Source organism: Aphelocoma coerulescens, unplaced genomic scaffold (genome assembly GCF_041296385.1).
Source record: "Aphelocoma coerulescens isolate FSJ_1873_10779 unplaced genomic scaffold, UR_Acoe_1.0 HiC_scaffold_77, whole genome shotgun sequence".
NCBI classification, from domain to species: domain Eukaryota; kingdom Metazoa; phylum Chordata; class Aves; order Passeriformes; family Corvidae; genus Aphelocoma; species Aphelocoma coerulescens.
The window spans coordinates 1,896,164-1,920,666 of NW_027184063.1; the positions used below are offsets into that span (position 1 = coordinate 1,896,164).

A 24,503-nucleotide genomic window follows, 5' to 3' on the forward strand; every position below is an offset into this window, starting at 1 on the left:
TCTGGGGTACACCTGGGGGCACCTGGGATACACCTGGGATACACCTGGGACAGCTGGGGGCACCTGGGATACACCTGGGCACACCTGGGATACACCTGGGATGCACCTGGGCACATCTGGGATACACTTGGGATACACCTGGGGGCACCTGGGACACACCTGGGATACACCTGGAATACACCTGGGCACACCTGGGCACACCTGGGCACACCTGGGGTACACCTGGGGTACACCTGGGCACACCTGGGCACACCTGGGGTACACCTGGGCACACCTGGGTTACACCTGGGATACACCTGGGTTACACCTGGGCACACCTGGGCACACCTGGGATACACCTGGAATACACCTGGGCACACCTAGGATACACCTGGGGTACACCTGGGATACACCTGGGCACACCGGGGCACACCTGGGTTACACCTGGGGGCACCTGGGCACACCTGGGATACACCTGGGATACACCTGGGATACACTTGGGCACACCTGGGCACACCTGGGCACACCTGGGTTACACCTGGGCACACCTGGGCACACCTGGGCACACCTGGACGCAGCTCAGTGTACCAGGGCACCTTTGGGGTCTGCAGGACCCACCCGAGCCCCTTTTTCTGGGGTGTTTTAGGTCATTTTTGGGTCTTTTTTGGGTTTTTTTGGGGTTTTTGAGGCTCTCCTGTCCCTCACCTGTGCACAGGTAACTGGGCCCACCTGAGCCCCTTTTTTGGGGTGTTTTTGGGTGTTTTTGGGTCATTTTTGGGTCATTTTGGGCTCGTTTTTGGGTGCCTTTGGCAGGCAGCTGGGGCCTCACCTGAGCCCCATTTTTGGGGTGTTTTTGGCCATTTTTGGCTCATTTTTGGCTCATTTTTGGGTGCCATTGGCAGGCAGCTGGGCCCTCACCTGAGCCCCATTTTTGGGGTGTTTTTGGCCATTTTTGGCTCATTTTTGGGTGCCTGTGGCAGGCAGCTGGGCCCTCACCTGTGCCCCTTTTTCGGGGTATTTTAGGCCGTTTTTGGGTCATTTTTGGGTGCCTTTGGCAGGCAGCTGGGGCCTCACCTGAGCCCCTTTTTGGGGTGTTTTTGGCCGTTTTTGGCTCATTTTAGGTTATTTTTGGCTCATTTTTGGGTGCCTTTGGCAGGCAGCTGGGCCCTCAGCTGAGCCCCATTTTTGGGGTGGTTTTGGGTGTTTTTGGCTCATTTTTGGGTGCCTTTGGCAGGCAGCTGGGGCCTCACCTGAGCCCCATTTTTGGGGTGTTTTTGGGTGTTTTTTGGCTCATTTTTGGGTGCCTTTGGCAGGCAGCTGGGCCCTCACCTGAGCCCCATTTTTGGGGTGTTTTTGGGTGTTTTTGGCTCATTTTTGGGTTCCTTTGGCAGGCAGCTGGGGCCTCACCTGAGCCCCATTTTTGGGGTGTTTTTGGGTGTTTTTGGCTCATTTTTGGGTGCCTTTGGCAGGCAGCTGGGGCCTCACCTGAGCCCCTTTTTTGGGGTGATTTTGGGTGTTTTTGGCTCATTTTAGGTTATTTTTGGCTCATTTTTGGCTCATTTTTGGGTGCCTTTGGCAGGCAGCTGGGGCCTCACCTGAGCCCCTTTTTTGGGGTATTTTACGTCATTTTTGGGTCATTTTTGGGTGCCCTTGGCAGGCAGCTGGGGCCCTCACCTGAGCCCCTTTTTTGGGGTGTTTTTGGCCGTTTTTGGGTGCCTTTGGCAGGCAGCTGAACCCTCACCTGAGCCCCATTTTTGGGGTGTTTTTGGGTGTTTTTGGCTCATTTTTGGGTGCCTTTGGCAGGCAGCTGGGGCCTCACCTGAGCCCCATTTTTGGGGTGTTTTTGGGTGTTTTTGGCTCATTTTTGGGTGCCTTTGGCAGGCAGCTGGGGCCTCGCCTGAGCCCCTTTTTTGGGGTGTTTTTGGCCATTTTTGGGTGTTTTTGGCTCATTTTTGGGTGCCTTTGGCAGGCAGCTGGGGCCCTCACCTGATCATCGTGCCCACCTCGGTGATGCTGAACTGGGAGATGGAGCTCAAGCGTTGGTGCCCCAGCTTCAAAATCCTCACCTACTACGGAGCCCAGAAGGAGCGGCGCCTCAAGAGACAGGTGAGGGCACCTGGGCACACCTGGGCACACCTGGGGCACACCTGGGCACAGCTGGGAGAGATTTCGGGACAAATCGAGGCGGTTTTAGGTGGTTTCTGGGTGGTTTTTGGTTACTTGGAGCAGCTGTGGTGACACCTGGCTGGGGTTTGAGGGGGGGTTGGAACATCTGGAGAAGGTGTGAGGGCACCTGGGCACAGCTGGGCACACCTGGACACACCTGGGCACAGCTGGGCGAGATTTTGGGGCCAATCAAGGTGGTTTTGGGAGGTTTTGTGTCATTTTTGGGGTGGCTTTCTGTCGTTTTTGGGTGGTTTTTGGTTACCTGGAGGAGCTGTGATGACCCTGGGCTGGGGTTTAATGGGGGGTTGGAACACCTGGAGAAGGTGTGAGGGCACCTGGGCACAGCTGGCACACGTGGGGGCTCCTGGGAGAGATTTTGGGGCAAATTGAGGCAGTTTTGGAGTGATTTGGGGTGGTTTTGAGTTATTTTTGGGTGGTTTTTGGTTACCTGGCGCAGCTGTGATGACACCTGGGTGGAATTTGAGCACCTGTAGAAAATGTGAGGGCACATCTGGGCACAGCTGGGGGCACCTGGGAGAGATTTTGGGGCAGATTGAGGCGGTTTTGGCTGTTTTGGAGTGATTTTGGGTGGTTTGGGGTCATTTTTGGGTAGTTTTGAGTAATTTTTGGGTGGTTTTTGGTTACTTGGAGCAGCTGTGGTGCCACCTGGGTGGGGTTTGAGGGGGGGTTGGAACACCTGGAGAAGGTGTGAGGGCACCTGGGCACAGCTGGGGGAGATTTTGGGGCAGATTGAGGCAGTTTTGGAGTGATTTTGGGTGGGTTTCTGTCATTTTTGGGTGGTTTGGAGTGATTTTGGGAGGTTTTGGGTCATTTTTGGGTGGTTTTTGGTTACCTGGAGCAGCTGTGGTAAAACCTGGATGGGGTTGGAGCATCTGGAGAAGGTGTGAGGGCACATCTGGGCACAGCTGGGGGCACCTGGGAGAGATTTTGGGGCAGACTGAGGTGGTTTTGGGAGGTTTTGGGTCATTTTTGGGTGGTTTTTGGTTACTTAGAACAGCTGCAGTGACACCTGGCTGGGGTTTGAGGGGGGGTTTGGAACACCTGGAGAAGGTGTGAGGGCACCTGGGGGCACCTGGGCACAGCTGGGCACAGCTGGGGGAGATTTTGGGGCAGATTGAGGCGGTGTGGGGCGGTTTGGAGTGATTTTGGGAGGTTTTGGGTCATTTTTGGGTGGTTTTCTGTCATTTTTGGGTGGTTTTTGGTTACCTGGAGCAGCTGCGGTGACACCTGGGTGGGGTTTGAGCACTTGGAGAAGGTGTGAAGGCACATCTGGGCACAGCTGGGGGCACCTGGGAGAGATTTTGGGGCAGATTGAGGCAGTTTTGGCTGTTTTGGAGTAATTTTGGGTGGTTTGGGGTCATTTTTGGGTAGTTTGGAGTAATTTTTGGGTGGTTTTTGGTTACTTGGAGCAGCTGTGGTGCCACCTGGGTGGGGTTTGAGGGGGGGTTGGAACACCTGGAGAAGGTGTGAGGGCACCTGGGCACAGCTGGGCACAGCTGGGCGAGATTTTGGGGCAGATTGAGGCGGTTTTGGGTGGTTTGGAGTGATTTTGGGAGGTTTTGTGTCATTTCTGGGGGGGGTTGTGTCATTTTTGGGTAGTTTTGAGTAATTTTTGGGTGGTTTTTGGTTACTTGGAGCAGCTGTGGTGCCACCTGGGTGGGGTTTGAGGGGGGGTTGGAACATCTGGAGAAGGTGTGAGGGCACCTGGGCACAGCTGGGGGAGATTTTGGGGCAGATTGAGGCGGTTTTGGAGTGATTTTGGGTGGGTTTCTGTCATTTTTGGGTGGTTTTTGGTTACCTGGAGCAGCTGTGGTGAAACCTGGATGGGGTTGGAACATCTGGAGAAGGTGTGAGGGCACATCTGGGCACAGCTGGGGGCACCTGGGAGAGATTTTGGGGCAGACTGAGGTGGTTTTGGGAGGTTTTGGGTCGTTTTTGGGTGGTTTTTGGTTACTTAGAACAGCTGCAGTGACACCTGGCTGGGGTTTGAGGGGGGGTTTGGAACACCTGGAGAAGGTGTGAGGGCACCTGGGGGCACCTGGGCACAGCTGGGCACAGCTGGGTGAGGTTTTGGGGCAGATTGGGGCGGTTTTGGGTGGTTTGGAGTGATTTTGGGTGGTTTTGGGTCATTTTTTGGTGGTTTTCTGTCATTTTTGGGTGGTTTTTGGTTACCTGGAGCAGCTGCGGTGACACCTGGGTGGGGTTTGGGCACTTGGAGAAGGTGTGAGGGCACATCTGGGCACAGCTGGGGGCACCTGGGAGAGATTTTGGGGCAGACTGAGGTGGTTTTGGGAGGTTTTGGGTCATTTTTGGGTGGTTTTTGGTTATTTGGAACAGCTGCAGTGACACCTGGCTGGGGTTTGAGGGGGGGTTTGGAACACCTGGAGAAGGTGTGAGGGCACCTGGGGGCACCTGGGCACAGCTGGGCACAGCTAGGGGAGATTTTGGGGCAGATTGAGGCGGTTTTGGGCGGTTTGGAGTGATTTCGGGTGGTTTTGGGTCATTTTTGGGTGGTTTTGGTTACCTGGAGCAGCTGTGGTGACACCTGAATGGGGTTTGAACATCTGGAGTAGGTGTGAGGGCACATCTGGGCACAGCTGGGGGCACCTGGGAGAGATTTTGGGGCGGATTGAGGCTGTTTTGGCTGTTTTGGAGTAATTTTGGGTGGTTTGGGGTCATTTTTGGGTAGTTTGGAGTAATTTTTGGGTGGTTTTTGGTTACCTGGAGCAGCCGTGGTGCCACCTGGGTGGGGTTTGAGGGGGGGTTGGAACACCTGGAGAAGGTGTGAGGGCACCTGGGGGCACCTGGGCACAGCTGGGGGAGATTTTGGGGCAGATTGAGGCAGTTTTGGAGCGATTTTGGGTGGGTTTCTGTCATTTTTGGGAGCCTTTGTGTTATTTTTGGGAGGTTTTGGGTGGGTTTTGGGTGGTTTTTGGTTACCTGGAGCAGCTGTGCTGGCACCTGGATGGGGTTGGAACACCTGGAGAAGGTGTGAGGGCACATCTGGGCACATCTGGAGGTGTTTTAGGGTGGTTCTGACCTCACCTGTCCCACCTGTTCAGGGCTGGACGAAGCCGAACGCGTTCCACGTGTGCATCACCTCCTACAGGCTGGTGCTGCACACCTGGGCACACCTGGGGCACACCTGGGCACAGCTGGGGGTGTTTTAGATGGGGTTTTGTTGGGGTTTTGACCTCACCTGTGTTACCTGTCCCACCTGCTCAGGGCTGGACAAAGCTGAACGCGTTCCACATGTGCGTCACCTCCTACAGGCTGGTGCTGCACACCTGGGGGCACACCTGGGCACACCTGGGCACACCTGGGCACACCTGGGGGTGTTTTAGGGCATTTTAGACTAGTTTTTTTTGGGGTTCTGACCTCACCTGTCCCACCTGCTCAGGGCTGGACGAAGCCGAACGCGTTCCACGTGTGCATCACCTCCTACAAGGTGGTGCTGCACACCTGGGCACAGCTGGGCACACCTGGGCACACCTGGGGGTGCTTTAGATGGGGTTTTTTTGGGGTTCTGACCTCACCTGTGCCACCTGTCTCACCTGTCCCACCTGCTCAGGGCTGGACGAAGCCAAACGCGTTCCACGTGCGCATCACCTCCTACAGGCTGGTGCTGCACACCTGGGCACACCTGGGGCACACCTGGGGGTGTTTTAGATGGGGTTTTTTTTGGGGTTCTGACCTCACCTGTCTCACCTGTCCCACCTGTGCAGGGCTGGACGAAGCCGAACGCGTTCCACGTGTGCATCACCTCCTACAGGCTGGTGCTGCACACCTGGGCACACCTGGGCACACCTGGGCACACCTGGGGGTGTTTTAGGGTATTTTAAGACCGTTTTTTTTGGGGGTTCTGACCTCACCTGTCTCACCTGTGTTACCTGTTCAGGGCTGGACGAAGCCGAACGCGTTCCACGTGTGCATCACCTCCTACAGGCTGGTGCTGCACATCTGGGCACACCTGGGCACACCTGGGGACATCTGGGGACATCTGGGGGTGTTTTAGATGGGGTTTTGTTGGGGTTTTGACCTCACCTGTGTTACTTGTCCCACCTGCTCAGGGCTGGATGAAGCTGAACGCGTTCCACATGTGCGTCACCTCCTACAGGCTGGTGCTGCACACCTGGGGGCACACCTGGGCACACCTGGGCACACCTGGGCACACCTGGGCACACCTGGGGGTGTTTTAGGGCATTTTAGACTAGTTTTTTTTGGGGTTCTGACCTCACCTGTCCCACCTGCTCAGGGCTGGACGAAGCCGAACGCGTTCCACGTGCGCATCACCTCCTACAGGCTGGTGCTGCACACCTGGGCACAGCTGGGCACACCTGGGGGTGTTTTAGATGGGGTTTTTTTGGGGTTGTGACCTCACCTGTCCCACCTGTCTCACCTGTGTAGGGCTGGACGAAGCCGAACGTGTTCCACGTGTGCATCACCTCCTACAGGCTGGTGCTGCACACCTGGGGGCACACCTGGGGCACAGCTGGGGGCATTTTAGGACATTCTGAACTGGTTTTTTTGGGGTTGTGACCTCACCTGTCCCACCTGTCTCACCTGTGCAGGGCTGGACGAAGCCGAACGCGTTCCACGTGTGCATCACCTCCTACAGGCTGGTGCTGCACACCTGGGGGCACACCTGGGCACACCTGGGGGCACACCTGGGGGTGTTTTAGGGTATTTTAAGACTGTTTTTTTTTGGGGTTCTGACCTCACCTGTCCCACCTGTGTTACCTGTCCCACCTGTGCAGGGCTGGACGAAGCCGAACGCGTTCCACGTGTGCATCACCTCCTACAAGCTGGTGCTGCAGGACCACCAGGCGTTCCGCCGGAAGAACTGGAAGTACCTGATCCTGGACGAGGCGCAGAACATCAAGAACTTCAAATCCCAGCGCTGGCAGTCCCTGCTCAACTTCAACAGGTGAGGCCTGGCGGGCACCTGCCCGGGCACCTGGGGGCACCTGGGCGTACCTGGGGGCGCTGGGGGGCAGCTGGGGGCAGCTGGGGGCACTGGGGGCACCTGGGGGTACCTGGGCATACCTGGGGGCACCTGGGGACAGCTGGGGGCACTGGGGAACACCTGGGGACACCTGGGCACAGCTGGGGGCACTTGGAGACACCTGGGCACAGCTGGGGCACACCTGGGGGCACCTGGGGACACCTGGGGAACACCTGGGGGTACCTGGGGACACCTGGGCACACCTGGGGCCATCTGGGGGTACTTGGGGACACCTGGGCACAGCTGGGGCACCTGGGGCACACCTGGGGGCACCTGGCGACAGCTGGGGGCACTGGGGAACACCTGGGGCCACCTGGGCACAGCTGGGGCACCTGGGGAAACCTGGGGGCACTTGGAGACACCTGGGGCCTCCTGGGGACAGGTGGGGGCACCTGGGGGTACTGGGGAACACCTGGGGCACACCTGGGGCACAGCTGGGGCACAGCTGGGGGCACCTGGGGCACACCTGGGGGCACTTGGAGACACCTGGGGGCAGCTGGGCACAGCTGTGGACACCTGGGCACACCTGGGGGCACTTGGGGACACCTGGGCACAGCTGTGGACACTGGGGGCACCTGGGCACACCTGGGTGCACCTGGGGGCACCTGGGGCACACCTGGGGGCACTTGGAGACACCTGGGGGTACCTGGGGACACTGGGGGGCACCTGGGGACAGGTGGGCCCAGCTGGGGGTATCTGGGCACACCTGCTGACTGCTGGGCACAGCTGGGGGCACCTGGGGACAGCTGAGCACACCTGGGCAGAGCTGGGCCCACCTGGGGCACACCTGGGGGTACCTGGGCACGGCTGGGGGTACCGGGGCACACCTGGGGCACGCCTTGGTGTGCCTGGGTTCCACCTCAGTGCACCTGGGGACACCTGGGGTGGACTTTGGGGCACTTGGGGTGCACCTGGGTACACCTGGGCACACCTGGGCACACCTGGGTGTATATGGGTTACATGTGGGTACACCTGGGGGCACCTGGGGGTACCTGGGGTACATCTGGGAGCACCTGGGGGCACCTGGGATACACCTGGGCACAGCTGGGCACACTTGGGATACACCTGGGCACACCTGGGCACACCTGGGCACAGCTGGGCAGGGGGGTGGCTGATCTGAGTTGGAGCCTCTCCAGAAGGCCCCGATGGAGCTGTGGCCACGGGGGCACTTGGGGATGCCCAGGGGGCACCTGTGCCCGTCCCACCTGTCCTCACCTGTCCTCACCTGTGCTCACCTGTCCTTACCTGTCCTCACCTGTGCTCACCTGTCCTCACCTGTCCCACCTGTGCTCACCTGTTCTCACCTGTCCTCACCTGTCCCATGTGTGCTCACCTGTTCTCACCTATTCCACGTGTGCTCACCTGTCCTTACCTGTCCTCACCTGTCCCACCTGTCTCTATCTGTCCTTACCTGTCCTTACTTCTCCCACCTGTCCTCACCTGTCCTTACCTGTCCTTACGTGCCTGACCTGTCCTCACCTGTTCTCCCGCCCTTACCTGCTCCACCTGTTCTCACCTGTTTTCATTCATCCTCACCTGTCCTCACCTGTGCCACCTGTTCTCACCTGTGCCACCCATTCTCACCTGTCTTCACTTGTTCTCACCTGTTCTCACCTGTGCCATCTGCCCTCATTTGTCCTCACCTGTCCTCACTTGTGCCACCTGTTCTCACCTGCCCCACCTGTTCTCACCTGTTTTCATTCATCCTCACCTGTCCTCACCTGTGCCACCTGTTCTCACCTGCCCCACCTGTTCTCACCTGTTTTCATTCATCCTCACCTGTTCTCACCTGTGCCACCTGTTCTCACCTGTCTTCACCTGTTCTCACCTGTTCTCACCTGTCTTCACCTGTTCTCACCTGTTCTCACCTGTGCCATCTGCCCTCATTTGTCTTCACCTGTCCTCACCTGCCCCACCTGTTCTCACCTGTGCCACGTGCCCTCATTTGTCCTCACCTGTCCTCACCTGTCTCGTTCTCACTTGCCCTCACCTGTTCTCACCTGCCCCACTTGTTCTCACCTGTCGCACTTGCCCTCACCTGTTCTCATCTGTCTCACGTGTCCTCCCTCACCTGTCCCACCTGTCCCCCCTGTCCCACCTGTCCCCCCTGTCCCACCTGTCCCACTTGTCCCACCTGTCCTCACCTGTCGCTTCTCTCACCTGCCTCATCTCTCCTTGTCCATCTCACCTGTCTCACTTGTCCCACCTGTGTTCCACGTCTTCACCTGTCCCTCACCTGTGCTCACCTGTCCTCACTTGTCCTCACCTGTCCCTCACCTGTCCTTACCTGTCCTTACTTGTTTTCATGTGTCCTTACTTGTCTTAACCTCTTACCTGTCCTACCTGTCCCACCTGTCCCACCTGTCCTCACCTGTCGCTTCTCTCACCTGCCTCATCTCTCCTTGCCCATCTCACCTGTCTCCCTTGTCCCACCTGTGTTCCGCGTCTTCACCTGTCCCTCACCTGTTCCTCACCTCTCCCTCACCTGCCCTTGTTTTTACGTGTCCTTACTTGTCTTAACTTGTCTTACCTGTCCTACCTGTCGCGCTTGTCTTCACCTGTCTTACCTGTCCCACCTGTCCCCTCTGTCCCACCTGTCCTCACCTGTCCCACTTGTCCCCCCTGTCCCACCTGTCCTCACCTGTCACACTTCTCTCACCTGTCTCATCTGTCCTTACCGGTCTCACCTGTCTCACTTGTCCCACCTGTGTTCCGTGTCCCCACCTGCTCTCATTTGTCCCTCACCTGTCCCTCCCCCGTTCCTCACCTGTCCCTCACCTGTCCCTCACCTGTCCCGTGTCTCTCACCTGTGTCCCCCCACTGTCCCTCCCATCCTTCACCTGTCCCCACCTGTCCCTCACCTGTTCCTCTGTGTTTCCCACTTCTCACCTGTGTCTCTCCCCTGTCCCTCACCTGTCCCTCACCTGTCCCCCGTGTCTCTCACGTGTCTCCCACCTGTGTTCCTACCTGTCCCTCACCCCTCCCTCACCTGTCCCTTGCGTTTCTCACCTGTGTCCCCACGTGTCCCCCGTGTGTCTCACCTGTGCCCCGTGTCTCTCACCTGTCCTGTGTCTCTCACCTGTCCCATGTCTCTCACCTGTCCCGTGTGTCTCACCTGTGCCCCGTGTGTCTCACCTGTGCCCTGTGTCTCTCACCTGTCCCCTGTGTCTCTCACCTGTCCCCCGTGTCTCTCACCTGTCCCATGTCTCTCACCTGTGCCCTGGTGTCTCTCACCTGTCCCATGTCTCTCACCTGTCCCCTGTGTGTCTCACCTGTGCCCTGGTGTCTCTCACCTGTGCCCGTGTGTCTCACCTGTGCCCCGTGTCTCTCACCTGTCCCCCGTGTCTCTCACCTCTCCCCTGTCCCCCACCTGTCCCGTGTCTCTCACCTGTCCCGTGTGTCTCACCTGTGCCCCATGTGTCTCACCTGTGCCCTGGTGTCTCTCACCTGTGCCGTGTCTCTCACCTGTCCCGCGTCTCTCACCTGTGCCCCGTGTGTCTCTCACCTGTCCCCTGTGTGTCTCACCTGTGCCCCGTGTGTCTCTCACCTGTCCCCTGTGTGTCTCACCTGTGCCCCGTGTGTCTCTCACCTGTGCCCTGTGTGTCTCTCACTTGTCCCGTGTCTCTCACCTGTGCCCTGTGTGTCTCACCTGTCCCCTGTGTCTCTCACCTGTGCCCCATGTCTCTCACCTGTGCCCTGTGTGTCTCACCTGTCCCCTGTGTCTCACCTGTCCCCCGTGTGTCTCACCTGTGCCCCGTGTGTCTCTCACCTGTGCCCTGTGTGTCTCACCTGTGCCCCGTGTCTCTCACCTCTCCCCTGTCCCCTACCTGTTCCATGTCTCTCACCTGTGCCCTGGTGTCTCTCACCTGTGCCCCGTGTGTCTCACCTGTGCCCCATGTCTGTCACCTCTCACCTGTCCCTCCCCTGTGGCTCCCCGTGTGGCTCACCTGTGGCTCACCTGTGTCCTATGTCTGTCGCCTCTCACCTGTGGCTCCCCTGTGGCTCACCTGTGTCCCCCCCTGTGTCCCCTGTGCCCCATGCCTGTCCCCTGTGGCTCCCCTGTGGCTCCCCTGTGGCTCACCTGTGGCTCACCTGTGTCCTATGTCTGTCGCCTCTCACCTGTGGCTCCTCTGTGGCTCACCTGTGGCTCACCTGTGTCCCCTGTGCCCCATGTCTGTCCCCTGTGGCTCACCTGTGTCTCACCTGTGGCTCACCTGTGTCACCTGTGCCCCATGTCTGTCCCCTGTGGCTCACCTGTGGCTCACTTGTGCCCCATGTCTGTCCCCTGTCCCCTGTGGCTCACCTGTGGCTCACCTGTGTCCCCTGTGCCCCATGTCTGTCACCTCTCACCTGTGGCTCCCCTGTGGCTCACCTGTGTCCCCCATGTCCCATGTCTGTCCCCTGTCCCCTGTGGCTCCCCTGTGGCTCCCCTGTGTCTCACCTGTGTCTCACCTGTGTCTCACCTGTGTCTCACCTTTGGCTCACCTTTGGCTCACCTGTGTCCCCTGTGTCCCATGTCTGTCCCCTGTTCCCTGTGGTTCCCCTGCGGCTCACCTGTGTCCTATGTCTGTCACCTCTCACCTGTGCCTCCCCTGTGCTCCGTGTCTGTCACCTGTCACTTGTGGCTACCTGTGGCTCCCCTGTGGCTCACCTGTTCCTCACCTGTTCCTCACCTGTGTCCCCTGTGTCCCATGTCTGTCCCCTGTGGCTCACCTGCGGCTCACCTGTGGCTCCCCTGTGGCTCCCCTGTGGCTCACCTGTGGCTCCCCTGTGGCTCCCCTGTGGCTCCCCTGTGGCTCACCTGCGGCTCACCTGTGGCTCACCTGCGGCTCACCTGTGTCCCCCCCTGTGTCCCCTGTGTCCCATGCCTGTCCCCTGTGGCTCACCTGCGGCTCACCTGTGGCTCACCTGTGGCTCACCTGCGGCTCACCTGTGTCCCCCCCTGTGTCCCCTGTGTCCCATGCCGTCCCCTGTGTCCCATGTCTGTCCCCTGTGTCTCGCCTGTGGCTCACCTGTGTCCCATATCTGTCACCTGTCCCCTGTGTTCCCTGTGTCTCACCTGTGTCTCACCTGTGGCTCACCTGTGGCTCACCTGTGGCTCCCCTGTGGCTCCCCTGTGGCTCACCTGCGGCTCACCTGTGGCTCCCCTGTGGCTCCCCTGTGTCTCACCTGCGGCTCACCTGTGGCTCACCTGTGTCCCCCCGTGTCCCCTGTGTCCCATGCCTGTCCCCTGCGGCTCACCTGCGGCTCACCTTTGGCTCACCTGTGTCCCCTGTGTCCCATGTCTGTCCCCTGTGGCTCACCTGTGGCTCACCTGTGTCCCCATGTCTGTCCCCTGTGGCTCACCTGTGTCCCCATGTCTGTCCCCTGTCCCCTGTGGCTCACCTGTGTCTCACCTGCGGCTCACCTGTGTCCCCTGTGGCTCCCCTGCGGCTCACCTGCGGCTCACCTGTGTCCCCCTGTGTCCCCTGTGTCCCATGCCTGTCCCCTGTGGCTCCCCTGTGGCTCACCTGTGGCTCCCCTGTGGCTCCCCTGTGGCTCACCTGTGGCTCACCTGTGGCTCACCTGTGTCCCCCCCTGTGTCCCCTGTGCCCCATGCCTGTCCCCTGTGTCTCACCTGTGGCTCACCTGCGGCTCACCTGTGTCCCCTGTGCTCCATGTCTGTGCCCTGTGGCTCACCTGTGCCCCATGTCTGTCCCCTGTCCCCTGTGGCTCACCTTTGGCTCACCTGTGGCTCACCTGTGGCTCCCCTGTGGCTCACCTGTGTCCCCTGTGCCCTATGCCTGTCCCCTGTGGCTCACCTGTGCCCCATGTCTGTCCCCTGTGGCTCCCCTGTGGCTCCCCTGCGGCTCACCTGTGGCTCACCTGCGGCTCACCTGTGTCCCCATGTCTGTCCCCTGTCCCCTGTGTCTCACCTGTGGCTCACCTGCGGCTCACCTGTGTCCCCCCCTGTGTCCCCTGTGTCCCATGTCTGTCCCCTGTGTCTCCTCTGCGGCTCACCTGTGGCTCACCTGTGTCCCCTGTGCCCCATGTCTGTCACCTGTGGCTCCCCTGTGACTCACCTGTGTCCTCTGTTTCCCATGTCTGTCCCCTGTGGTTCCCCTGTGGCTCACCTGTGGCTCACCTGTGTCCTATGTCTGTCACCTCTCACCTGTGCCTCACCTGTGCTCCGTGTCTGTCACCTGTCACTTGTGGCTACCTGTGGCTCCCCTGTGGGTCACTTGCGGCTCACCTGTGTCTCCTCTGTGGCTCACCTGTGTCCCCTGTGCCCCATGTCTGTCCCCTGTCTCCTGTGTCTCACCTGTGTCTCCCCTGTGGCTCCCCTGTGGCTCACCTGTGGCTCCCCTGTGCCCCATGTCTGTCCCCTGTGGCTCCCCTGTGGCTCACCTGTGGCTCACCTGTGTCCCCTGTGTCCCATGCCTGTCCCCTGTGTCTCCCCTGTGTCTCACCTGCGGCTCACCTGCGGCTCACCTGTGTCTCACCTATGTCCCCTGTGTCTCACCTGCGGCTCACCTGCGGCTCACCTGTGTCCCCCCTGTGTCCCCGGTGCGCGTGGGCAGCCAGCGGCGGCTGCTGCTGACGGGGACGCCGCTGCAGAACTCGCTGATGGAGCTCTGGTCGCTGATGCACTTCCTGATGCCGCGCGTCTTCCAGTCGCACCGCGAGTTCCGCGAGTGGTTCCACAACCCCCTCACCGGCATGATCGAGGGCAGCCAGGAGTACAACGAGAGCCTGGTCAAACGGCTCCACAAGGTACCTGGGCACACCTGGGCACACCTGGGTACAGCTGGGATACACCTGGGTACACCTGGGTACAGCTGGGATACACCTGGGTACACCTGGGCACACCTGGGCACACCTGGGTACACCTGGGTACAGCTGGGGCGGGTGGGATCGAGGGCAGCCAGGAGTACAACGAGAGCCTGGTCAAACGGCTCCACAAGGTACCTGGGCACACCTGGGCATAGCTGGGATACACCTGGGCACACCTGGGCACACCTGGGTACAGCTGGGATACACCTGGGTACACCTGGGCACACCTGGGTACAGCTGGGATACACCTGGGTACAGCTGGGCACACCTGGGGCGGGTGGGATCGAGGGCAGCCAGGAGTACAACGAGAGCCTCGTCAAGAGGCTGCATAAGGTACCTGGGCACACCTGGGCACACCTGGGATACACCTGGGCACACCTGGGTATAGCTGGGATACACCTGGGATACACCTGGGCACACCTGGGCACACCTGGGCACACCTGGGTACACCTGGGTACAGCTGGGGCAGGTGGGATCGAGGGCAGCCAGGAGTACAACGAGAGCCTCGTCAAGAGGCTGCATAAGGTACCTGGGCACACCTGGGTATAGCTGGGGTACACCTGGGCACACCTGGGTACAGCTGAGCACAGGTGGGTACAGCTGGGATACACCTGGGCACACCTGGGTATAGCTGGGATACACCTGGGTACAGCTGGGCACACCTGGGGTGGGTGGGATCGAGGGCAGCCAGGAGTACAACGAGAGCCTGGTCAAACGGCTCCACAAGGTACCTGGGCACACCTGGGCACACCTGGGTACAGCTGGGTACAGCTGGGATACACCTGGGCACACCTGGGTACAGCTGGATACACCTGGGTACAGCTGGATACACCTGGGGCGGGTGGGATCGAGGGCAGCCAGGAGTACAACGAGAGCCTGGTCAAGAGGCTCCATAAGGTACCTGGGCACACCTGGGCACACCTGGGCACACCTGGGTACAGCTGGGATACACCTGGGCACACCTGGGCACACCTGGGGCGGGTGGGATCGAGGGCAGCCAGGAGTACAACGAGAGCCTGGTCAAGAGGCTCCATAAGGTACCTGGGCACACCTGGGCACACCTGGGCACACCTGGGTACAGCTGGGTACAGCTGGGATACACCTGGGCACACCTGGGCACACCTGGGCACACCTGGGTACAGCTGGGGTGGGTGGGATCGAGGGCAGCCAGGAGTACAACGAGAGCCTCGTCAAGAGGCTGCATAAGGTACCTGGGCACACCTGGGCACACCTGGGGTACACCTGGGCACACCTGGGTATAGCTGGGATACACCTGGGATACACCTGGGCACACCTGGGCACACCTGGGTACAGCTGGGGCAGGTGGGATCGAGGGCAGCCAGGAGTACAACGAGAGCCTGGTCAAACGGCTCCACAAGGTACCTGGGCACACCTGGGCACACCTGGGTACAGCTGGATACACCTGGGTACACCTGGGTACACCTGGGTACAGCTGGGCACACCTGGGTACAGCTGGGCACACCTGGGTACAGCTGGGCACACCTGGGGCGGGTGGGATCGAGGGCAGCCAGGAGTACAACGAGAGCCTGGTCAAACGGCTCCACAAGGTACCTGGGCACACCTGGGCACACCTGGGTACAGCTGGGACCCCCCTGGGATACAGCTGGGCACATCTGGCACCCCCGGGGCACCCCTGGGCACACCGGGACACACTTGGGCACCCCTGGGCACACCTGGGGCACACCTGGGACACACCTGGGCACACCTGGGGCACACCTGGGATACACCTGGGCACACTTGGGCACCCCTGGGACACACCTGGGCACACCTGGGCACACCTGGGCACACCTGGGGCACACCTGGGCACCCCTGGGCACCCCTGAACACACCTGGGCACCCCTGGGCACACCTGGGGCACACCTGGGCACACCTGGGACACACCTGGGCACACCGGGACACACCTGGGCACCCCTGGGGCACACCTGGGGCACACCTGGGATACACCTGGGCACACTTGGGCACCCCTGGGACACACCTGGGCCCCCCTGGGCACACCTGGGCACCCCTGGGACACACCTGGGCACCCCTGGGCACACCTGGGGCACACCTGGGCACACCTGGGGCACACCTGGGCACACCTGGGCACACCTGGGCGGCCGCGGTGCCCAGCGGTGGCGGTGCCCGCAGGTGCTGCGGCCGTTCCTGCTGCGGCGCCTCAAGGTGGACGTGGAGAAGCAGATGCCCAAGAAGTACGAGCACGTGCTCAGGTGCCGCCTGTCCAAGCGCCAGAGGTTCCTCTACGACGACTTCATGGGCCAGGCCAGGTGAGGGGGGCACACCTGGGCACACCTGGGCACACCTGGGCACAGCTGGAGCCTGAAATTCCCAAAATTCCCGTTGAATTCTGGCCAAATTCCATCAAATTTTGCCCAAGTTTTGCCCCAATCCGCCTGTTTGAGGTCTCTGATGACGCCACGGGCCAGGCCAGGTGAGGGTGGCACAGCTGGGCACACCTGGGCACACCTGGGCACACCTGGGAGCCCCAAATTCCCCAAATTCCTGTTGAGTTCTGCCTAAATTCTGTCGAATTCTGCCCAAATCTGCCCTAAATTCAGCCCAAATCCACCTGTTTGAGGTTTTTGATGACGTCATGGGCCAGGCCAGGTGAGGGTGGCACACCTGGGCACACCTGGGCACAGCTGGGCACACCTGGGAGCCCCAAATTCCCCAAATTCCCGTTGAATTCTGCCCAAATCCACCCCAAATCCCATCAAATCCACCCCAAATTTCATTGGATCCACCCCAAATCCGCCTGTTTGATGTCTCTGATGACGTCATGGGCCAGGCCAGGTGAGGGTGGCACACCTGGGCACACCTGGGCACAGCTGGAGCCCGAAATTCCCAGAATTCCCGTTGAATTCTGGCCAAATTCTGTCGAATTCTGCCCAAATTCACCCTGAATCTGCTTGTTTGAGGTCTCTGATGACGTCACGGGCCAGGCCAGGTGAGGGTGGCACAGCTGGGCACACCTGGGCACACCTGGGCACACCTGGAGCCCAAAATTCCCCAAATTCCTGTTGAGTTCTGCCTAAATTCTGTCGAATTCTGCCCAAATCTGCCCTAAATTCAGCCCAAATCCACCTGTTTGAGGTTTCTGATGACGTCATGGGCCAGGCCAGGTGAGGGTGGCACACCTGGGCACACCTGGGCACACCTGGGAGCCCAAAATTCCCCAAATTCCCGTTGAATTTTGCCCAAATTCTGTCAAATTCTGCCCAAATCCACCCCAAATTCTATTGAATCCACCCTAAATCCACCTGCTTGAGGCTTCTGATGACGTCATGGACCAGGCCAGGTGAGGGTGGCACAGCTGGGCACACCTGGGCACACCTGGGCACACCTGGGAGCCCCAAATTCCCCAAATTCCCGTTGAATTCTGCCCAAATCCACTCCAAATCCCATCAAATCCACCCCAAATTTCATTGAATCCACCCCAAATCCGCCTGTTTGATGTCTCTGATGACGTCACGGGTCAGGCCAGGTGAGGGTGGCACAGCTGGGCACACCTGGGCACACCTGGGCACACCTGGGAGCCCCAAATTCCCCAAATTCCTGTTGAGTTCTGCCTAAATTCTGTCGAATTCTGCCCAAATCTGCCCTAAATTCAGCCCAAATCCACCTGCTTGAGGCTTCTGATGATGTCATGGGCCAGGCCAGGTGAGGGTGGCACAGCTGGGCACAGCTGGGCACACCTGGGCACACCTGGGCACACCTGGAGCCCCAAAATTCCCCAAATTCCCATTGAATTGTGGCCAATTCCACCCCAAATCCCATCAAATCCACCCCAAATTTCATTGAATCCACCCCAAATCCACCTGTTTGAGGTCTCTGATGATGTCATGGGCTAGGCCAGGTGAGGGTGGCACACCTGGGCACACCTGGGCACACCTGGGCACAGCTGGGCACAGCTGGAGCCCGAAATTCCCCAAATTCCCATTGAATTCTGGCCAAATTCCATCAAATTTTGCCCAAGTTTTGCCCCAATCCGCCTGTTTGAGGTCTCTGATGACGCCACGGGCCAGGCCAGGTGAGGGTGGCACAGCTGGGCACACCTGGGCACACCTGGGCACACCTGGGAGCCCCAAATTCCCCAAATTCCCATTGAATTGTGGCCAAATCCACCCCAAATCCCATCAAATCCACCCCAAATTTCATTGAATCCACCCCAAATCCACCTGTTTGAGGTCTCTGATGACGTCACGGGCCAGGCCAGGTGAGGGGGCCACAGCTGGGCACACCTGGGCACACCTGGGCACAGCTGGAGCCCGAAATTCCCCAAATTCCTGTTGAGTTCTGCCTAAATTCTGTCGAATTCTGCCCAAATCTGCCCTAAATTCAGCCCAAATCCACCTGTTTGAGGTTTCTGATGACGTCATGGGCCAGGCCAGGTGAGGGTGGCACACCTGGGCACACCTGGGCACACCCGGGAGCCCCAAATTCCCGTTGAATTCTGCCCAAATCCACTCCAAATCCCATAAAATCCACCCCGAATTTCATTGAATCCACCCCAAATCCACCTGTTTGAGGTCTCTGATGACGTCACGGGTCAGGCCAGGTGAGGGTGGCACAGCTGGGCACAGCTGGGCACAGCTGGAGCCCAAAATTCCCCAAATTCCCGTTGAATTTTGCCCAAATTCTGTCAAATTCTGCCCAAATCCACCCCAAATTCTATTGAATCCACCCCAAATCCGCTTGTTTGAGGTCTCTGGTGATGCTACAGGCCTGGCCAGGTGAGGGTGGCACAGCTGGGCACACCTGGGCACCCCTGGGCACACCTGGGAGCCCAAAATTCCTGGAAATTCCCAAAATTCCCATTGAATTCTGCCCAAATTTTGTGAAATTTTGCCTAAATTTTGCCCAAATTCACCCAAAATCCACCCCAAATTCACCTGTTTGAGGTCTTTGATGACATCACGGGCCAGGCCAGGTGAGGGTGGCACAGCTGGGCACACCTGGGCACCCCTGGGCACACCTGGGCACCCAAAATTCCTGGAAATTCCCCAAATTCCCGTTGAATTCTGCCCAAATTTTGTGAAATTTTGCCGGAATTTTGCCCGAATTCACGCAAAATTCACCCCAAATCCGCTTGTTTGAGGTCTCTGATGACGTCACGGGCCAGGCCAGGTGAGGGTGGCACAGCTGGGCACACCTGGGCACACCTGGGAGCCCAAAATCCCTGGAAATTCCCCAAATTCCCGTTGAATTCTGCCCAAATTTTGTGAAATTTTGCCTAAATTTTGCCCAAATTCACCCAAAATCCACCCCAAATTCACCTGTTTGAGGTCTTTGATGACATCACGGGCCTGGCCAGGTGAGGGTGGCACAGCTGGGCACACCTGGGCACACCTGGGCACCCAAAATTCCTGGAAATTCCCCAAATTCCCGTTGAATTCTGCCCAAGTTTTGTGAAATTTTGCCTAAATTTTGCCCAAATTCACCCAAAATCCACCCCAAATCCACCTGTTTGAGGTCTCTGATGACGTCACAGGCCTGGCCAGGTGAGGGTGGCACAGCTGGGCACACCTGGGCACCCCTGGGCACCCAAAATTCCTGGAAATTCCCCAAATTCCTGTTGAATTTTTCCCCCCGAATCTCCAAATTTCCTCCCAAATCCTGAAATTTTTCCTCCAAATCCCCCAAATTTCCTCTTAAATCTCCGAATTTTTCCCTGAATCCCCAAATTTTTGTCTAAATCCCCAAATTTCTCTCTTAAATCCTCAAATTTTCTCCTAAATCCCCCAAATTTTTCCCTTAACCCCCAAAATTTTCTCTTAAATCTTCAAATTTTCCTCTAAATCCCCTAAATTTTTTCTTAAATCCTCAAATTTTTTCCTCAAACCCCCAAAATTTCCTCCTAAATTCCCAAATTTTCTCTTAAACCCCCAAAATTTCATCCTAAATCTCCTAAATTTCCTCCAAAATCCCCAAATTTCTTCCAAAATCCCCAAATTTTCTCTTAAACCTCCAAAATTTTCTTCTAAATACCAAAAATTTTCTCTTAAAAGTCCAGAATTTCTTTCTAAATTCCCAAATTTTTCTCTAAATCCCCAAAATTTTCTCCTAGATCCCAAAATTTCTCCACAAATCCCCAAATTTTTCCTCTAAATTTCCAAATTTTCTCCAAAACCCCCAAAATTTTATCCTAAAACTCCAGATTTTTTTCTTAAATTCTCATATTTTTTTCTTAAATCCCAAAATTTTCTCCTAAATCCCCGAATTTTCTTCTCAAAACACCCGAAATCCCCAAATTTCCTCCTAAATCCCCAAATTTCCTCCAAGATCTCCAAAGTTTTTTCTTAAATCTTCAAATTTTGGTCTTAAATTCTTCAATTTCTCCCTTAAAATCCCCAAATTTTGTTCTGAATCCCCAAATTTTGGTCAAAATCTCTAAAATTTCCTCCTAAATCCCCAAATTTTCTCCTAAATCACCCAATTTCCCCCAAACTTCCAATTTTTTTCTTAAATCCCCCAAATTTCTCTTTTAAATCCCCACATTTTTCCTTTAAATCTCCAAAATTTTCCCTTAAATCCTCAAATTCCTTCCTCAAACCCCCAAATTTCCTCCCAAGTCCCCAAATTTCCCCTTAAATCTTCAAATTCATTCCTTAAACCCCCAAAATTTCATCCTAAATCTCCCAAATTTCCTCCCAAATCCCCAAAATTTCCTCCCATATCCCCAAAATTTTCCTCCCAAATCCCCAAAAATTCCTCCAAAATGTCCAAATTTTTCCCTAAATCCCCCAAATTTTCTCTTAAACCACCCAATTTTTCCCCTAAATCCCCAAAATTTCTTCCTAAATCCCCAAAATTTCCTCCCAAATCCCCAAAATTTCCTCCCAAATCCCCAAATTTCCCCCTCAAACCCCCTCCCAAATTCCTCCGGTGGCCCCCGCTGACCTCTGCCTCCCCTCCCCCGCAGCACCAAGGCCTCCCCGAACCCCCAAATTTCCTCCAAAACCCCCAAATTTCTTCCCAAATCCCCAAATTTCCTCCCAAATCCCCAAATTTCCTCCAAAATCCCCGAATTTCCTCCCAAATCCCCAAATTTCCTCCAAGACCTCCAAAATTTTGTCTCAAATCTTCAAATTTTGCTCTTAAATTCTCCAATTTCTCCCTTAAAATCCCCGAATTTTCTTCGGAATCCCCAAATTTTGGACAAAATCTCTAAAATTTCCTCCCAAATCCCCAAATTTCCCTCTCAAGCCCCCTCCCAAATTCCTCCGGTGACCCCCGCTGACCTCTGCCTCCCCTCCCCCGCAGCACCAAGGCCTCCCCGAACCCCGAAATTTCCTCCAAAACCCCCCAATTTCCCCCCAAAACCCCCAAATTTCCTCCAAAACCCCCAAATTTCCTCCTAAATCCCTAAATTTCCCCCCAAAATCCCCAAATTTCCTCCAAGATCTCCAAAATTTTGTCTTAAATCTTCAAGTTTTTCTCTTAAATTCTCCAATTTCTCCCTTAAAATCCCCGAATTTTCTTCGGAATCCCCAAATTTCGGTCGAAATCTCTAAAATTTCCTCCCAAATCCCCGAATTTCCCCCTCAAACCCCCCCTCCCAAATTCCTCCGGTGACCCCCGCTGACCTCTGCCTCCCCTCCCCCGCAGCACCAAGGCCACGCTGGCCAGTGGCCACTTCATGAGCGTCATCAACGTCCTGATGCAGCTGCGCAAGGTCTGCAACCACCCCGACCTGTTCGAGCCGCGCCCGGTCACCTCCCCGCTGGTCACGCCCGGCCTCAGCCTCGCCACCCCCGCCCTGGTGCTGCGAGCCCTCGAGCCACACCCCTTCCAGGTGAGCCACGCCCCTTCCAGGTGAGCCACGCCCCTTCCGGGTGAGCCACGCCCCTTCCGGGTGAGCCACGCCCCTTCCGGGTGAGCCACGCCCCTTCCGGGTGTGCCACGCCCCTTCCGGGTGAGCCACGCCCCTTCCGGGTGAGCCACGCCCCTTCCGGGTGAGCCACGCCCCTTCCGGGTGAGCCACGCCCCTTCCGGGTGAGCCACGCCCCTTCCGGGTGAGCACGAGGGGTTGGGGGCACCAAAAAGGGATTTGAGGGCACCTGGAGAAGGTTTGGGGGCACCAAGAAGGACTTGGATGCACCTGGAGATGGTTTGGAGACACCTGGAGATGGTTCAGGAACATCTGGAGATGGTTCAGGAACACCTGGAGATGGTTCAGGAACATCTGGAGATGGTTCAGGAGCAACTGGAGATGCTTTGGACACACCTGGAGATGATTTGGAGACACCTGGAGATGGTTTGGACACACCTGGACATGGTTCAGGAACACCTGGAGATGGTTCAGGAACACCTGGAGATGGTCCAGGAGCAGCTGGAGATGGCTCAGGAACACCTGGAGATGTTTTGGATGCACCTGGAGATGATTTGGATGCACCTGGAGATGGTTCAGGAGCAGCTGGAGATGGTTTGGATGCACCTGGAGATGGTTCAGGAACACCTGGAGAGGATTTGGACGCATCTGGAGATAGTTTGAACACACCTGGAGATGGTTTGGACACACCTGGAGATGGCTCAGGAACATCAGGAGATGGTTCAGGAACACCTGGAGAGGGTTTGGATACACCTGGAGATGGTCTGGTCACACCTGGAGAAGGTCCAGGAGCAGCTGGAGGTGGTCTAGGGCGATGAGGAGATGGTCTGGTCACACCTGGAGATGGTTTGGATGCACCTGGAGAAGGTTCAGGTTCACCTGGGAAGGGTTTGGGGTGATGAGGTGATGGTGTGGTCACACCTGGAGATGGTTTGGACACACCTGGAGAGGGTTTGGACACACCTGGAGGGCTCTGGGCACACCTGGCGGTGCCCTGGGCACACCTGAGGGGCTCTGCCCGAGCCGCGCCCGGTCACCTCCCCGCTGGTCACGCCCGGCCTCAGCCTCGCCACCCCCGCCCTGGTGCTGCGAGCCCTCGAGCCACACCCCTTCCAGGTGAGCCACGCCCCTTCCGGGTGAGCCACACCCCTTCCGGGTGAGCCACACCCCTTCCAGGTGAGCCACGCCCCTTCCGGGTGAGCCACACCCCTTCCGGGTGAGCCACGCCCCTTCCGGGTGAGCCACGCCCCTTCCAGGTGAGCCACGCCCCTTCCGGGTGAGCCACGCCCCTTCCAGGTGAGCCACGCCCTTCCGGGTGAGCCACGCCCCTTCCGGGTGAGCCACGCCCCTTCCGGGTGAGCCACGCCCCTTCCAGGTGAGCCACGCCCCTTCCAGGTGAGCCACGCCCCTTCCGGGTGAGCCACGCCCCTTCCGGGTGAGCCACGCCCCTTCCAGGTGAGCCACGCCCCTTCCGGGTGAGCCACGCCCCTTCCGGGTGAGCCACGCCCCTTCCAGGTGAGCACGAGGGGCTGGGGGCACCAAAAAGGGATTTGGGGGCACCTGGAGAAGGTTTGGGGGCACCAAGAAGGACTTGGGTGCACCTGGAGATGGTTTGGACACACCTGGAGATGGTTCAGGAGCATCTGGAGATGGCTCAGGAACACCTAGAGATGGTTTGGACACACCTGGAGATGGTTTGGAGACACCTGGAGATGGTCCAGGAGCAGCTGGAGATGGCTCAGGAACATCTGGAGATGGTTCAGGAACACTTGGAGAGGGTTTGGATACACCTGGAGATGTTTTGGATGCACCTGGAGATGGTTCAGGAGCAGCTGGAGATGGTTTGGATACACCTGGAGATGGTTTGGAGGCACCAAAAGGAGTTTGGATGTACCTGGAGGGTTTTGGACACATCTGGAGACGGTTTGGAGACACCTGGAGATGGTTTGGAGGCACCAAAAGGAGTTTGGATGTACCTGGAGGGTTTTGGACACATCTGGAGACGGTTTGGAGACACCTGGAGAGAGCTTGGAGGCACCTGGAGATGGTTTGGACACAGCTGGAGACAGTTTAGGGGTACCTGGAGAAGTTTGGACACGTGTGGAGAAATTTGGGCACACCTGGAGACGGTTCAGGAGCAGCTGGAGGTGGTTTAGGGGCACCAAAAGGGGTTTGGATGCACCTGGAGAGGGCTTAAGAGCACCTGGAGGAACTTGGGCACACCTGGAGCAGGTTTGGAGACACCTGGAGATGGTGGGGGCAAATCTGGAGACTGTTTGGACATGCCTGGAGAGGGTCGGGAGTCTCCAGCTGATGGTTTGGATGCAGCTGGAGAGGGTTTGGACACACCTGGAGATGGTTTGGAGACACCTGGAGATGGTTCAGGAACACCTGGAGATGGTTCAGGAACACCTGGAGATGGTTCAGGAACATCTGGAGATGGTTCAGGAACACCTGGAGATGGTTTGGAGACACCTGGAGATGGTTTGGACACCTGGAGATGGTTTGGGGGCACCTGGAGATGGTTCAGGAACACCTGGAGATGGTTCAGGAACATCTGGAGATGGTTTGGGGGCACCTGGAGATGGTTCAGGAACACCTGGAGATGGTTCAGGAACATCTGGAGATGGTTTGGGGGCACCTGGAGATGGTTCAGGAACACCTGGAGAT

The 24,503-nt window shown here is 57.7% G+C and overlaps 1 protein-coding gene across 1 annotated transcript in view; it reads left to right on the plus strand.

The window, feature by feature from the left end:
• The window catches only part of LOC138102483 (helicase SRCAP-like), a 92,657-nt gene that overhangs the window by 47,301 nt on the left and 20,853 nt on the right, over positions 1–24,503 (plus strand). The window contains 5 exon segments of the mRNA XM_069000180.1: positions 1,949–2,085; positions 6,924–7,093; positions 13,732–13,924; positions 16,133–16,269; positions 21,611–21,797. Coding sequence (XP_068856281.1) covers positions 1,949–2,085; positions 6,924–7,093; positions 13,732–13,924; positions 16,133–16,269; positions 21,611–21,797 — 824 coding nt within the window.